The sequence below is a fragment of the Alligator mississippiensis genome, chromosome 12 (genome assembly GCF_030867095.1).
Source record: "Alligator mississippiensis isolate rAllMis1 chromosome 12, rAllMis1, whole genome shotgun sequence".
NCBI classification, from domain to species: Eukaryota; Metazoa; Chordata; order Crocodylia; family Alligatoridae; genus Alligator; species Alligator mississippiensis.
Window position 1 is genome coordinate 45,595,327 of NC_081835.1, and position 17,163 is coordinate 45,612,489.

The 17,163-nt window shown below is 45.4% G+C and overlaps 1 protein-coding gene across 8 annotated transcripts in view; it reads left to right on the forward strand.

Annotated features, from left to right (window-relative positions):
* DOCK3 (dedicator of cytokinesis 3) overlaps nucleotides 1-17,163 on the forward strand; it is a 664,549-nt gene that overhangs the window by 82,148 nt on the left and 565,238 nt on the right. For all 8 annotated transcript variants that reach the window (XM_059715389.1, XM_059715393.1, XM_059715390.1 and 5 more), the window contains exon 3: nucleotides 14,417-14,457. In XM_059715389.1, coding sequence (XP_059571372.1) covers nucleotides 14,417-14,457 — 41 coding nt within the window. The remainder of the gene's footprint in view (nucleotides 1-14,416; nucleotides 14,458-17,163) is intronic.

Sequence of the window (17,163 nt, forward strand, 5' to 3'; positions counted from 1 at the left end):
TGTCAAGAATGATGGGGGGGCAGAGTGGGGAGGGAGCTGGGATGCAGTTCTAACACCTAATGCTCCAGGCTGCTGTTGTTCTGCCTCTTGCAGGGATTGGGGTGGGGGAGCCAAGGCCAGTGCACTTCCCTCATGCTTGGAGCCCTCTGATTGCCTGTTTCCGTCAGCCAGTCAGAGTGCAAATAAAGCGTTATGGACAGACAGGCAGACAGACTTAGGCTTTTATAATATTAGAATGATGATGATATGGTTCTAGTCATGCTTTTTAAGGACTCATTTTTTCCAGGTCATTTATGTTCAGATGCAACTGTGTCATTTGGCCATTATTGTGTTACAGGTGGTTTTTGGGTCAGCCTGTGTGCATGTCACACGCTGAGCACAAGCAAGACGCCCCCCCCCCCCCCCAAATGTCTCCCTGGCTCGGTGATTGGCCGTAGGAGGATCCCGGGTCCCGTTCCCCCCCCCCCCCCCCCCCCCACTCAGGAGGCACCCAGTCACTGAGCTGGGAGGCAGGGGGAATCCCCCAAGTGTTCTGTGGCAGACCCAGAAGTGGATCAGAAGTGCTTCTGGTCCACTTCTGGGTCTGCTGCTGAGTACACTGGAGATGACCCCCCCCCCCCCCCCCGGTGCTCCCATGGGACGCTTCACCCTCCCCACCATCTCAGCCTTCCTGAGTGGACTGGTACTTTGAGGTATGTAGAAAAAACATATATAAAGCTGTGTCTCTGTCCGAATTATTGATGAAGGCTTCCAGTTTGATTAGGAGAGATTAATGGGTCTTCTGATCCGGTTCGGATTTGGAGATTCAGCTACTGAATTGGGCTGAATCTCCTCTGAATCAAATCAGTGACTGAAGCTTTGCACAGCCCTAGTAGTCATGCCTGTTCTAGGAGTGCTTCTTGACCTTATTTTGCCAGTCTGTTTTGCTTCAATTGTTCACGGACAGCTGCACTAAAATTGTTCAGTTTGATTTCAGTTGGCTTACTATTTTTATTTGTTTTTGGTTCATTTAAAAAAATCTTATTCTTGGTGTTCTTGTTTAATTGCATTGGATTTCCATCTTATATTGACTTTTTGAAACACAGAACTTGCTTTACCTATTGTGATTTTTATATCAAATATACAGTTCCCAGTATCACAAATGATGCTGCCTAGATTAGTACATTTATTAACAGTTTTCAAGTCTTCACCTTTTAATGTAGATAAAGTTATCAGTTGTTAAATTATTTTTTACATCTTACCTTTTAATGTATTATTAAACCGATCTTGGCAGAACCTGCAAGACAAACTTTCTTGCATATTTTCACTTGAGTTGAGACAAATACCATTTGTAAAACTTAAGGTCTTCAAACTCTTCATCTATACTTACAATGCTCCCTTTTCCACTGACAGGTTGTTATTTATAACTTAATTGGTAACATTTGCAAGCAAGGTAGGGGACAAGATACAGCGTTGCCTGATGCAAATGTAACATTCAACCATAACTCCTGAATTTCCCTTACTGCACGTTATTCTTTCTGAATTAGATGTCATAATTTGAATGACCTATTCAGGACTCCATTGTTTTTGTATTGTCTGCTGTGTAAGTTGTCAGGTGACTTCTGCAAATCCAAATAGTTCAGGCATGCTGACAGCTATCCTGCATGATTTTGCTGTCGAGTATTATGCAGGATGACAACCTGCGTGCATTCTTTCCTTGCCTATTTATGCCATGTGTGCTCTCAAATGCTTGCATGCTTGCTCTCTTTCTGACCATTTTGTTTGACTTAGGACATGGGCTGCATTTAAGATTATAGATGTGAGGTTTGTTTTGTTATGTTTTGCTTTGTTTTTTAATATCTTTTGGGTATACTTGGTTCTCCAACTGAGTTAAGATGATTCTGATTTTGAACCAACAAAATAAAATCAAGTCTAAGACTATAAAAACAAATGGCATTACCTTTACTCTCACAATTAGTATTTTTTTCAGGAAATAATTTCTTCTATTGTACTAATTGAGTGCACTAGCAGTAACAGATAAATATTTTTTTACTCTTTTGTTTAAGCAATCATTCATGTATCAGCAAAGAAGGACACCTGTCTTTAAAGAAGTTAGATTAAAAAGCCTAATAGATTAGGCTTTTTAATCTTTTTCATACAACTGATTATAAATAATTTTATTTAAATTTGTGCTGGGAAGTTAACAATAGAATGAGAAATACATGAAAAACTTATAAATTAATTATTTATAAATGAAATATTACTAGTACATTGTCGATTCAGGTATAAAATCTTTTTCTTTAACTGTTATTAATACAGTAATGAAGGTAGAGATGGAAAGAGCTACCATTTTGAACATAAGGAATATCCCAGAGCAATTAACAGCAATAATTAATAAGTAACAAAGAAAGGAAACACTTGGAAAATCAGCTTAATTAAATACATTCCAGGTTTTTAAGGGCATTAATTGATATACTCCTTGAATCACAGGCAGTTATTTTGAAAAAACCTAAAACCTCTGAACAGGTTCCTTAGAGGGACATAATAATGGCTTACAAAATATTAAGTGGCGAAGAAAAATTAAACAGTGATGTTTTTATCTTTCTCAATACAAGAATTAGGGGTCATAAAATGGAACTAGTAGGTAGTTAGTTTAAAACTAACAAAAGGAAATGTTTTCACATAGCTTGTAATTGAAGTGTGGAACTTGTTGCCACAGGATGTGGAAGCTGACAGTTTAACCAGATTCTGCAAGGGGTCGGACACATTCTTGGAGGAAAGATGAATCAGTAGCTGTTGAACATGGGAGTTAGGGATACAGCCTCTGAATCGGAACCTCCTAGACTTCAAACGCTGGAGGCTGGATGAAGGAGAGGAACAGGGGAAAAACCCTGGTCCTGCCCTGTTCACTCTTCCCTTCAGGATCCCCTCTCTGCCACTATGTGATATGGGAGGCTGGGTGAGGTGAACCTATGGCAGGGGCATGCAATTATTTTGGGCAGAGGGCCGCTTAGGCTTTGGAGGGCTGCATTGGTAGCCCCGCCCCTTGACAGGTGACCCACTTCCTGGTCACCATCTTGGGACCAATGTCTTGGGACCAATGTCCCAGGGCCAGCACTGGTGGGGCCCAAAGCGGGGTGCAGGCTGACAGGGGTCTGTGGAGCTGGGCTGGGCTGCACCAGCAGGGAGAGTGGGGAGCTGGCCTAGCTCCATAGAGCCCCTGCCAGCTGGGATCCTATACCCCTGCCGCCCTGCCCTGGGCCCTGCTGGTGCTGGCCCCGGGGCACTGGTGTGGGCCCTGTGCTCCTGCTGGCTCCCCGCCCACTCTCACCCAGTGTCCCCCCAGCCCTGTGGTACACACGGGGGGCAGCGCACAGCCCTGACCCCCTGCTTGCCAGCAGGGAAGGATCTGGTGCTGAGTGCAGGGAAAAGTGGTCCCTCACCCACCCCATGGCTGGTGCTCCCAGCTGCAAGCACTCACAGCCCATGTGGGCTATCTGGAGCAGGCACAGGCAGCCCCAGGTGGGCTGCAAGTAGCTGCAGCACAGGGCACCGGCCACAGTGAGCGAGGGGCCACTCTTACCTGCACTCACCACCAGCTTGTAACCTGGCCCCGCTGTCAGCCTGGCAGTGGGGCCTGGTTACAAGGTGGTGCTGAGCGCGGGCGGGGAAGCAGCCCCTCGCCCACACCTTGCCGGTGCCCCATGCTGCAGCCGCTCGCAGCCTCCGTGGTGCTGCCTGTGCCTGCTCCGGATAGCCCCGCACAGGCTACAAGTGCCTGCAGCAGGGAGCGCGGGCCACAGGGCGGGCAATGGGCCGCTTTTCTCCGCACAGGGAAGGAGCCCAGGGAAAAGTGGCCCCTCCCCTGCCCCATGGCCTGCGCTCCTTGCTGCAGTCACTTGAAGTCCGCACAGGCAGCCCCACGCAGGCTGCAAGCAGCTGCAGCATGGGGCCACAGGGCGGGGAAGGGGCCGCTCTCCCCCCCCCCCCCATGCTCCTTCCCTGCCCGACCCCCCCACCCCTTCCCCCCCCTTACCTGCAGTTCTGATGCGGGGCATCTGGAGGTTGAAATGATGAAAATTGTGCTCTCATAAGGACTGGTCATATCTATTTTAATTAGATACTGGCTTCAGTTCTTTAGGTTGAGAACCTGTTTTGATACAGTAGTCTGTCCAGCAGTCTGTACTGTGCATGGAGGAGTTTATTTGGACATCACTGATGTCTCCCTGGTGCATGATGATTTAATTGATATGGGGTACATTCTTCAATGTATTTAAAATGCATCTTTCTTCCTTGGTGTTCAGAACACGGCATGAGGATGCCAGCACATAGAATAATGTGCAAGTAACTATTTATACTGGCACTACCTATTTTGTACAGGCCTAAAACATAAAGCTAAGCATTACCATCCTTTACCTGCCTGTTGAAGTCCCAACAAAAAATTGTCAAAATTGGGGCTCTTCAGATGAGCTTTATTTAAAGCATTCCTGCTGCCATTTTTCAGTATGGGAATGCTGATGCATGTGACACTGGAGTCTGCTCTCATGCATTGTAATTACAGCATGTCAGAGCAGCCTCTCTGCTCACGTATAGATGCCCACTCCTGTTGGAGTGTCTGAGCTTCCTTTCCCCTCCCTCCTCCAGCTTCACCTTCCTGTTCCCCTGGTCCTGGGGATGGGGCAGAGCTGTTTGCCAGGGCCCAGGCATCCCATGCTGACCCAGGTAGGGGGTGGCCTTTGCAGGATGAGGCCCCCAGACAGTCAGAATTGGACAGCCCTAGTTTAGCCTGTCATTTGAAGCAGTTGTCTGGTATGCGGCTGCCACAGTCAAAACTCTAGCTATTAGGAGCCATACAAATGAATTAGATGTTGGATTGTAGGCTGCTGTTTAGGGACCTTGTCAAATAGTTGCATGGCCAACAAGATAGAGATATGAATGTAAGTTGCTGGTATTCCCTATTAGGGGTGTGTGAAACGGGCCCTATTCGATTTGGATTCAGATTTGGCCTTAATCAGGGACAGTGATTTGATTCATTGATTTGGATCACTGTCCTCGATTCAATTCAGCTGAATCCAAATCTGAAGATTCAATGCTGATTCAGAGAATCACCGATTCGGACATAGACGCAGCTTTAAATGTTTTTTCTACATACCTTGAGGTACCAGGCATGGCTCATGAACACTGTGATGCTGGGGAGGATGGAGAATCCCACAGGAGCATGGTGGGGGTGGGGGCCTGCATGCTCAGTGGTGAAACCGGACGTGGACTGGAAGTAGTCCCGGTCCACTTCTGGGTCCACCAGGGAGCATGCAAGGGGCCCCCCTTGGCTCGGTGATCATAGAATCACAGAAGTCGGGTTGGAAGGGACCTTGTAGATCTTCAAGTCCGACCCCCTGCCTGGGCAGGAGGAAAACTGGGCTCAAATGACCCCAGCCAGGTAGGCATTGAGCCACTTCTTAAAGACCCCCAGGGTAGGAGCCAGCACCACTTCCCTTGGAAGTTGGTTCCAGATCCTAGCCGCCCTAACTGTGAAGTAGTTCCTACAGATGTCTAATCTAAACCTACTCTCCAACAACTCGTGGCCATTATTCCTTGTTATCCTAGGGGGCGCTGGGGGAAACAAGGTCTCCCCCAAACCCTTCTGGTCCCCCCCTAGTGAGTTTATAGATGGTCACAAGGTTCCCCCTCAGCCTTCTCTTGTGAAGGCTGAACAGGTTCAGGTCCTGTAGCCTCTCATTGTAGGGTCTGCTCTGCTGTCCCCGGATCATGAGGGTGGCCCTCCTCTGGACCCTCTCAATGTTGTCCACATCCCTCTTGAAGTGGGGTGCCCAGAACTGGACACAGTACTCCAGCTGTGGCCTGACCAGTGTTGCGTAGAGGGGGAGGATCACCTCCTTGGCCCTACTCGAGATGCACCTGTGGATGCACGATAGGGTCTGGTTAGCCCTGCTGACCGTGACCTCGCATTGTCGGCCCATGTTCATCTTGGAGTCAGTGATGACTCCAAGATCCCTTTCTTCCTCCGTGCTCTCAAGAAGGGAGTTTCCCATCTTATAAGTGTGCTGCTGGTTACTACTGCCCAAGTGCAGCACCCTGCACTTGTCCATATTGAAACGCATCCTGTTTTTGTTAGCCCACCCTTGCAACCTATCCAGGTCTTTCTGCAGTCTTTCCCTCCCTACTAGCATGCCCACCTCACCCCAAATTTTGGTATCATCAGCAAATATGAACAGGTTGCTTTTCACCCCATTGTCCAAATCGCTGATAAAGAAATTGAACAGTGCGGGCCCAAGGACCGAGCCCTGGGGGACTCCACTGCCCACTTCCCCCCCAGGTCGAGTATGACCCATCCACCACCACCCTCTGAGTATGACCCTTCAGCCAATTAGCAATCCATCTGACTCTGTAGGCATCGATGCCACAGTCGCCTAGTTATTTAATGAGGATGGGGTGGTCGACAGTGTCAAAGGCCTTGCTGAAATCCAGAAAGACTACATCCACGGGGACACCTGCATCCAATGCTTTTGTGACCTGATTGTAACAGGGAATCAGGTTGGTCTGACATGACCTGCCCCTAATGAAACCGTGCTGGTTTCCCTTGAGCATCATCCCCAATGCCGGCCCATCACAGATGTGCTCCTTGATGATCTTCTCAAAGAGTTTCCCCAGGATTGAGGTAAGACTGATGGGCCTATAGTTGCCCGGGTCCTCCCTTCTTTAAAGATGGGGGGACCACATTGGCCATCTTCCAATCGTCTGGCACCTGGCCCGAGCACCACGAGTGTTCGTAAAGTCGTGCCAAGGGCCTTGCAATAACCCCTGCTAGCTCCCTCAACACCCTGGGATGGAGAGCATCTGGACCTGCTGACTTGAACACATCCAGCCCCTCCAGCAGCACTCTAACTCGGTCTTCCTCAACCTTAGGTCTTGAGGCATTCCCCTCGAGTCCTTCTTGTAACATAGTGGGGGAGTCCTGGTCCCTGCACGAGAAAACGGAGGTGAAGAATTTGTTAAAGAGGTCTGCCTTCTCCTCTGGCGTAACCACCAGACTACCCAGCGCATCTTGCAGGGGCCCCACATTTCCCGCAGTGGGAAAGCTGCAGTGGGAGCCCAGGTACCTCCCCCAGACCCAGGAGGCACCAGTTGCAGGGGGGGAGGGGCGCAGGGGCCCCCAGCACGCTCCCCAGTAGCCCCAGAAGTGTTTCTGGTCCACTTCCGGGTCTGCTGCTGAGTGTGCTGGGGACCCTCCCTCCCCCCCACCCCACGCTTCTGTGAGACACTCTATCTGTCCCAGCATTGCACCATCCACAAGCTGCCTGGTACCTTAAGGTATTTGAAAAAACATTTAAAGCTGTGTCTATGTCCAAATTACCAAATCTTTCTGAATCTCTCCAGATAGATTGAGAGGGTTCTGATTTGATTTGGAGAGATTAAAAGGTCTCCTGATTCTATTCAGATTTGGAGATTTGGCTGCTGAATTGGACCGCATCTCTGCTGAATCGAATCAGCGACTGAAGCTTCTCACAGCAATACAAAAGGTTAAGGTATAGAAATGTATAATTGAGGCGCTTGTAATTTTATGTTTCTCTACAGGGAATACATGAAATAACCATAGAGTTATGATTGATTCATATTAGAGCTAGAGGTCATAAGTGATTTTTAAGCATACCTTAGAATTTTTCATATTTGTTTTCTGCACAGAGTCATTGCCTTTCAATATTTCCAATGAGACTGAAGACGAGCCACCCTCAGGAAAATGATCAACCCCTTTACATTATTAAGAAGGAGAAATATCAGGGGAATGGAAGCATTGGTTGTCTTTGTTAAGAGTAGCTCTTTGCTTTCGTCACATTAGAACAAGAAAGCAGTGACCCTTATAAGACCATTCTTCATGAGTTTCTCTGCAGGTTTAAACTGAAAGAAAATTCTAATTACCAGAAAGTGGGTTGGGCTTGGGAATGGGGATTCTATTGATGCTCAAACATTTATTTAAAAAACTACTATTTTACACATTCTGCTTAAGCGTTACCACCCGCCCTCTTTTTTGTGTTACTGTACAATTATTGAGCTGAGATAATTTTGGAATAAGGTGAGACAAAACAAAAAATTGACACTGTCCATGTCAAGACAGGGCTTGAGAGTTACGAGCTGGGTACTGTGTACTGTGTCTACTCTGCCCATTTATTTGGCCTGGGTCTAGGTGGAGTGGGAGCAAATGGATGGAGTTCTGGGTTGCAGTCCTGGGCTTATTCTGTCTCACATCGATGACCCAGTTGAAGTCTCCTGTTATCACCATTGGCTGGGTACTGGGCATTGCCACAATCACATTTTCCAGGAAGGTGCACCTCCTTGTTTCCTTATTGGCCAGTAACTAAACATTTAGGAAGTCAGATTTCCCTCCCTCTGTTTCAAAGGTGGTTTGTAATAGCATGCCCGCAATAATCTCTGTGCTGTATGGGGTCTCACTTTATCTCCTTTCAGCAGAATAGCCAATCCCACTGGTCTTTTGTCATTTGATCCCAACCATATGAAGTGACCGTGTGGTCAGCATTTTTCAAATAAAGCATAGTTTTTGGAACTGGCCAAGCCACATTCCTTGAGGCAGATAATATCTCTTGTAGCTGCTGCAGGCATAGCTGTATCTTGTCCCATTTCACTTTCTTTAGCAGGCTTCTCACATTTACTAAAGCTATTAAGATTCCCACAATAAAAGCAGTGGGAATGGTGGTGGGGGTGGTGCAGATATAGCCTTCCCTTTTTAATTTCTTTGGCTTTTTAGCCTCTTTGCTTGGACTTAGGGTCAGGTTTTTCCCCAGCTTGCTGGAGTCCCTCTGGGATTTGAATTTGTTTTTCTAGGCAGTGTGGGGTGATGCCAGGGTCCTCTTGCATACTGTCAGTACCCAGTTGTCTGGTCCATTTCTGAGGTTTTTCATGGTTCCCTCTGTTCTGCCTCTATCTCTTTTTCTGAGCTAGAGTTTTCTTCATTGTTTGCATATTAGTCCAAAGCCAAAGGCTCATGATTTATCATCAAGCTCATTAGGCTAGGCCCCAGCAGAGTCAACAGCATTTCAAGCCATTGGTGATCCCATAGCTCAGCACTGCTCAGTATGTGTGTGTACTCCAGATACCTTCCCCTCCCCTTCCCACCTCCCCCACAAAGGTTCCATGTGTCTATTAGCCCCTAACTCATGACTGGAACCAGGCGTCATTATCATGTGTCCTGGGATCTTCCAGAAATTTATATGCAGATGAGGCATAAGGCAACCTGGTCTAGCTTTACTTAATGGGGCACAGGGCCGCACTGATCATATGTGCCAGGATGAGAGGGGATGATAGAGGGATTCTTGGCAAACTGTTTGGGCTCCTTCTCATGATGTTTGCCAGGCATTTAAGGCAGGTGAAGAAACAGGAATCATTGGAAATGGGGAAGAAAGGTGCAGCTTGCCTGTGGGAGTGAAGCAAAAGTAAAAATATATGCAGTGTGGTGGTTCACCATGACTTAGGAGAAAAAGTGCTGAGGGGGACTGCATTCAATGGGCCCTTAGATGGTTTGCACTAACCATTCCTTGTGATAGATTTCTATCAGCATGTTTGCCCCATACGAGCTATATGTTTTATAGTCATGCTCAGTGTTGGCTTTATTTAATCAGCTTCATAGTTGCGTTGAGCGTGTTGAGGGAGCTAGCAGGGGGTTATTGCAGGGCCCTTGGCACGGCTTTACGAGCGCTCATGGTGCTCGGGCCAGGTGCCAGATGATTGGAAGATAGCCAATGTGGCCCCCATCTTTAAGAAAGGGAGGAGGGAGGACCCGGGCAACTATAGGCCCATCAGTCTTACCTCAATCTTGGGGAAACTCTTTGAGAAGATCATCAAGGAGCACATCTGTGATGGGCCGGCATCAGGGGTAATGCTGACGGGCAACCAGCACAGTTTCATTAGGGGCAGGTCATGTCAGACCAACCTGATTGCCTTTTATGATCAGGTCACAAAAGCATTGGATGCAAGTGTCGCTGTGGATGTAGTCTTTCTGGACTTCAGCAAGGCCTTTGACACTGTCTCTCACCCCATCCTCGTTAAAAAAACTAGGTGACTGTGGCATCGATGCCTACACAGTCAGATGGATTGCTAATTGGCTGAAGGGTTGTACTCAGAGGGTGGTGGTGGATGGGTCATACTCGACCTGGGGGGAAGTGGGCAGCGGAGTCCCCCGGGGCTTGGTCCTTGGGCCCGCGCTGTTGAATTTCTTCATCAGCGATTTGGACAACGGGGTGAAAAGCAACCTGTTCAAATTTGCTGATGATACCAAAATTTGGGGTGAGGTGGGCACACTAGCAGGGAGGGAAAGACTGCAGAAAGACCTGGATAGGTTGCAAGGGTGGGCTAACAAAAACAGGATGCGTTTCAATATGGACAAGTGCAGGGTGCTGCACTTGGGCAGTAGTAACCGGCAACACACTTATAAGATGGGAAACTCCCTTCTTGAGAGCATGGAGGCAGAAAGGGATCTTGGAGTTATCATTGACTCCAAAATGAACATGAGCTGACAATGCGAGGTCGCGGTCAGCAGGGCTAACCGGGGTGCATCCACAGGTGCATCGCAAAGTCCGTGGCCCAGCTATATGAGCATTTGTGGTCATCTGGCCAGGTGCCGGGGGATTGGAAACTGGCTAATGTGGTCCCTATTTTCAAGAAGGGGAGGAAGGAGGACCCAAGTAATTATAGGCCTGTAAGCCTCACCTCAGTGACCAGGTAGATCTTGGAGAGAATCATCAAGGAGCAGATGTGTGGGGGGCCTGCAGGGGAGGTCATGCTCAGGGGAAACCAGCATGGGTTCACCAAAGGTAGATCCTGCCTGACCAACCTGATTGCCTTTTATGACCAAGTAACTAAATACTTGGATGATGGTGTCACCATGGACATAGTATTTCTAGACTTTAAGAAGGCCTTTGACACTGTCTCTCACCCCATCCTCATCAATAAATTAAGTGACTGTGGCATTGATGCCTGAACAGTTGGATGGGAAAAAAAATTGGCTGATGGTGTGCACCCAGAGAGTAGTGGTGGATGGGTTGTACTCAGCCTGGCGAGATGCGAGCAGTGGGGTTCCCCAGGGCTCGGTCCTCGGGCCCTCACTGTTTAACATCTTCATCAGCGACTTGGACAAGGGGGTGGAAAGCATGCTGTCCAAGTTTGCTGATGACACTAAGATGTGGGGCAAGGTGGACATACTTGAAGGGAGAGAGAGGCTGCAACTAGATTTAGACAGGCTACAAAAGTGGGCAGACAAGAATAGGATGGGGTTCAATGTAGACAAATGCAGGGTGCTGCACCTTGGGAGAAGGAATCCACAGCACACATACAGGATAGGGAGTTCCCCTCTTGAAAGTACAGAGGCAGAAAGGGATCTCAGGACCTGGTGGCTGCTTACAAACCATTAGGGGAGATCAACAGCAAATAGGTAGAGCTCTTTTCTCCCCAGCACCACCTGGGGTGATGAGGAACAATGGTCATAAGCTGATGGAGAACAGGTTTAGGTTGGAGATCAGAAGGCAATATTTTACAGTTAGGGTGGCCAAAATCTGGAACCAACTTCCCAGGGAAGTGGTCCTTGCCCTTCCCTTGGGCAAATTCAAGAGGAGGTTGGACGATCACCTGTCTGGGGTCTTGTGAACCCAGCATTCATTCCTGCCTGTGGCAGGGGTTCAGGCTAGATGATCTGTTTAGGTCCCTCGTGACCCTAGCTACTATGAAACTATGAAACTAAGTAGGGCCAAGGAGGTAATCCTCCCCCTCTACGCGACACTGGTCAGGCCACAGCTGGAGTACTGTGTCCAGTTCTGGGCACCCCACTTCAAGAGGGATGTGGACAACATTGAGAGGGTCCAGAGGAGGGCCACCCACATGATCCAGGGACAGCAGGGCAGACCCTACAATGAGAGGCTATGGGACCGGAACCTGTTCAGCCTTCATAAGAGAAGGCTGGGGGGGGACCTTGTGGCCGTCTGTAAACTTACTAGGGGGGACCAGAAGGGTTTGGGGGAGACCTTGTTTCCCCCAGTGCCCCCCGGGATAACAAGAAATAATGGCCACAAGTTGTTGGAGGGTAGGTTTAGATTAGACATCCGTAGGAACTACTTCACAGTCAGGGCGGCAAGGATCTGGAACCAACTTCCAAGGGAAGTGGTGCTGGCTCCTACCCTGGGGGTCTTTAAGAAGTGGCTCAATGCCTACATGGCTGGGGTCACTTGAGCCCAGTTTCTCTCCTGCCCAGGCAGGGGGTCGGACTTGAAGATCTACAAGGTCCCTTCCAACCATACTTCTATGATTCTACGATAGTTGGTTTCCATTACAGATCACGTGCTGCATTTAGCAGTTCAAAGATAGACAGTGTATTTAGTGAGGTTTCCTTGTATGCAAATATAAGAAAAGGAGACTTTTTTTCCCCCGTGGTAACTGGGGAGAGGGGGAGGTACAGAGGAACCTCATCTTGTATTAGAGTAAGTACAGTATTATTTAACTTAAGGGTTAAAAAAAAGAGTAATTATCCTGAAATCAAGCACAGGAAAATCAGAATTAAGAGTAGATATAAAAGAAATCCTAACCTAAGTTATGGAGTGTGTTGTTGAAGCATAACATGGCTCCAGGGTGGATTGATTTAAATCAAGTTGATATAAATCATGATTTAAATCAGCAAGCCACACAAGCCCTTCTTTAAAAAAAAAAAAAGAAAAGAAAAAAAAGAAAGGTGTATGTATAGTCATTGGTAGATGCAACAATTAAACTGTTGGTTTACAACTAAATGCATTTTTTACAGTAGATTTAGTACATATATTTCTCAGCTACATAAACTATCTATATACACAAACTGTGTGTGTGTGTGTGCGCGCGCATATAAATAAATAAAAGTTATATAAAATGTATGTGTATGTATGTTTGTGTAGCTAGGAAATATATGTACTAAATCTGCTGTAAAAATGTATTTAGTTGTATACCAACATTTTTAATCGGGGTGTGTGTGTGTGTAAAATCTTAACATATTTGGAGTGTTAGCATACTAAATGTATGATTTCTATAAAAGTGTGAAAGATATATTTCTTATTCACTAGATGATAGAACTTTCTGCTATGATTTTTCCTTTTCCTGCAGTAGCTTGAGCCCAGCATTTGTCCTTTGTGTTGTGCACACTGATTCTCAGTTGCACATGCTGTCAGTTTTGGTTTTTCCTATGTCAGTTTTGGATGCATGCTTGGATTACATAGTGAAATTAATTTTATCTGTAAAAGGCAAGAGAAATCAGGCTCTTGGTGAAGCATATGTAATTTGTGAGGAATGTAATCCAGTCCTTTGTCTTGTACTCCAAGCTATTATTAGAATACTGACTGGAGCTAGCTAGTTCCTCTTGCAACCCTTTAGATATTGTAGCAGGAGACAGGGCTAGGTAGTCCACACTTGCATCCCCAGCCAGGCTTGCTCCCCCCACTCCCTTGTCTGCCAGCTCTCACTGATCCAGCTAGGGAGACAGAGGCGGGGCCAACCCGCCTTTCTGGAGCAGACAGCATGGCCCAGTCCAGCCCAGGGCTCGAAAGCATGCTGGGATGCTGGGGAACTGTGATTTAACTGGAGCCAGGAAGGGGTCTGGGACAGAAGTTTCATAAACTGGTTTGACCCAAATCAGTTAAGTCTGATGCTACATTCAACCAGGCTTATCTTAGACCAATTTAAGCCATTTTGAAACTGGTTTATGTGCACTGACTGAACTTTTGTTCTGTTGTAGGTTTAAACCAGTTTCTGTTCACTTAAACTGGTGTATGTGTAACTTCTGTCCCTAGCCCTGGACACCTGCACGCATAATCCCAGTCTTTTAGTACAGGGGCCCTTGTTTACTCCTCTTATCTAAGTTATTATATCTTTCGGCATTCGTGTTACTATTTGTGGCTTAGCTTGACATAAATACTTTAAATTGCCATGCACCCATACCAGAGAAAATATAATGGGACATTGTTTACACCATGTAAATCCTTTCTACATGTTTGCTTTCTAGACTGTATGTAGTATCTACAGAATGTAGAAATGTCGAAATGTATTTGAATGTATTCTCTTTGATTTTTATTATTTTTTTTTTTGTAAACCTAAAAACTTAGGAAAGTCTTGTATGTGCGCTCACCACAGCTGTCAATAATTGCAAGTATTTTAAAGTGTCTTAGAATGCTAAACTATTTTTATCGCTAATAGGAATAAGCATGAGTATCACATTCTTAATGACCTATTGGTACTGCAGAATAAACATCTTGCAAGAGTTTAGAATCTGTACAAGCTGAATAGGCTATTTCAGAGATGACCTCATCATTTATATACTGTTGCTAGTTACAGTCAAATTATTTTGGTATATAGAAAGGAAATGCCACAATTAAATACACTATATTTTGTTCCGTTTCAGGCTGGTACAGAGGTGTTTCTATTAAGAAGCCCAATGTAAAGGTAAGTGTGAGCCCCATTTTCTATTTTTAAAGATTATTTCAGGGCGATGGTGCTGTACATCCCTGAAAACCCACATTTTTCTTCTCAGTTAAAGTTCTATGTTTTAAAATCTGTTTTAGCATAGGAGGGGGTTGGATTGAATTCCCTGAATTGATAACCATTGTTCTAGTCATCCAACAGTGCAGAGGCCCTCTCCACATTTATGCATGTGGGCTGCATCCGTTTGAATTTTTTTGTCCCACAAAAAAGCCAAAAAAGATCATTATGCCCTTCTTGATTCTGTATTTTTAAGGAAATAAATTGAAAGGAATTCACTTATAAGATATCTGTGTACATATCTATATCTGTGTACCTATTTATATCTATCTTATTTTGATAAAGTGTATTTAAAAAAATATATTTTTAAATGCATCTAAGGGAAAGCAGGGTATTGTATGGTTCTGTATTCAGTGGATTTGTATTTGATTTTGATTTTGATTTAGATTTGATTACTTTTGGTCAATCCCAGTATTTTACTAGGAGGGCTTTGTTTGCTATCAAGTGAATTTTATGTGCATATATATTTAAGGATGTGTGTGTATATATACACAGAGATAAGCTATTCTTTTATGGTTTTAATACATTTTCAAGGTAACTTTAAAATGTATTGAGTAGTAGTCCTTTAAAAGAAATAAAACCTGCATAACGTTAACTCTACTTCGGTTTTAATAAAAAATCTGTACATTTTTAGTATCTCTTCTTATTTGTACATTTTATTGGTAAATCTTCTGTTAGAATTTGTATTCACAATTCTTACACAAGAGCCATTCAAACCTACCACGGTTTCCTAGGTAACCAGCACAGGACTCCAGAAAAAGGCTTCATAAACCAAAAGAAATCCAAGCAGCATTTTTTCCTTTCCCATATTTCTGTATGATTAAAAGGGTACCTGTTGCTAGATTTACTGCCTGTATGGATTACTTCTTTCTGGGTTAGCCATGTAAGATTGTGTGCGCGTGCGTGTGCATGTGCAGGGAGAGAGGGAGAGACCAACTGGTATTTTATTTTAATGGTTTTTTGTATGGGTAATTTATACCTGTATTTAGATGTCATTTGCTACAACAAGGGGAAGGGGGGAATCCTGTTGTGTCCGTATTGAATAAGATCCTTAGATTTTGTTGAAAAATTCTAGGATCGTCTTGCTTTGTATAATGGACCTAAAATCTGTCAGAGGGGTCAGCTGGGGGCCCATTAAAATTTGGGTCAAGTTACAAGCCTCTGAAAATTACAGTTCATTCATGATTGTGAGAGGCTTGTTAAAGGCTATCAGGATTACTGTCTGCATTGAGCATTCTCTATCTGGATATGTTTTATGTCTGCCAATCAGTTTGTACATGTACCATCCCCACAGAGCAGCTTCAGTACGCTCTATCCAAAGACTGCAGGGGCTGTACTTGCTATTCCTGACTCTGTGCACGAGAGAAGAAGGGGAAGGAAACACTGTGGCATCAGAAATAAGTTTAGCAAGATACTGCTTTTTGCTCTCACTGAGTCTCTGCTGGTATCCAAGCAGAGCAGTGTGAAATGTAGAGAAAAAGAAGAATTAGAGATTTATATGTAGAAAGTTGAGGAGCAGGGAGAGATTCAGAAACAAGATGTGGGAAGGGTGGGAGAGAGGAGTAGAAGGAATGATGGGATAAAATTGGAGTTGAAGATGGAGGTGGGAAGATGCACAGACTGGAACAGGGACTATGCCCAGAAGAAGGATGGTGCTAACTTAATGAGTTTCTTGTTTTCTCTTAATTTGTTCATTTGTTTTGTGGTTTCATGCATTATATTGCACAGTGTACAAACCCTTCATTGAGAGAGAATTATTGATTTTTCTCATAAGGTATTCTGTTCTGTTCACCATTGCAGTATCTGAGTGCTTTGTAAACAAATTAATTTATTTTCATAACACTTGTAAGGGTAGGGCTGATATCTCTATTATATTAAAGAGGAATTGAAGCATAGAGAGATTAAGGAAAAAAGATCTATTTAATTGTGGGTGCTGTCATGTTGGGTCATGGGCAGTCAGGTCTGGGGACACTTGGGGATTGAGGTGTTGACCAGGGTCAGGAAGAACAAGAAGAATTCAGGGACAAACTGGGTCATGAAGTCAGGAGGTGAGTCTGAGAACGATGTCTAGCAACAAGTAGAGTCAAGAAGCTGGGAGATCTGGCAGAGAGCAGTCAGAGAGCAAACCAGGTTAAGAAGCTGGGAGATAAAGGAGAGAGTGGAGTTGGAGAGCAATACAGAGGGAACAGCAAAGTGGTCCAGGATGAGGTTAAGTCCTGTTGTCCAGATACTTCCTGTTCTGGATCAGTTGTTTATATGAGGAAAGTGGAGGGTCAGCTGGCCCTGTTTGACTACTCCAGTGACAGGGAGTTAGGCCCTACTGAAGGCTTCAGGCCAGCCCTGCCCACCCTGGTTGACTAGCTACAGCGTAGCAAGTTGAGAAGAGTGGCAGTGCTGATAGGCTGAGGTGCTGTACTTTGAAACTTTGCACATGATAGATGCTTTCTTTGAGACAACCAGAAGTTGATTTTCTAAGTACTTAGCATTATCTAGCACATAAATGCCTGACTTGCTTTGAACTTAAATAGAGATTACTTTATTAAGCTGTGAACAGATGTTGATTTTGTCAAGTAGAAAATATTTTAATGCAGGACTGCCAAGTCAACAAAA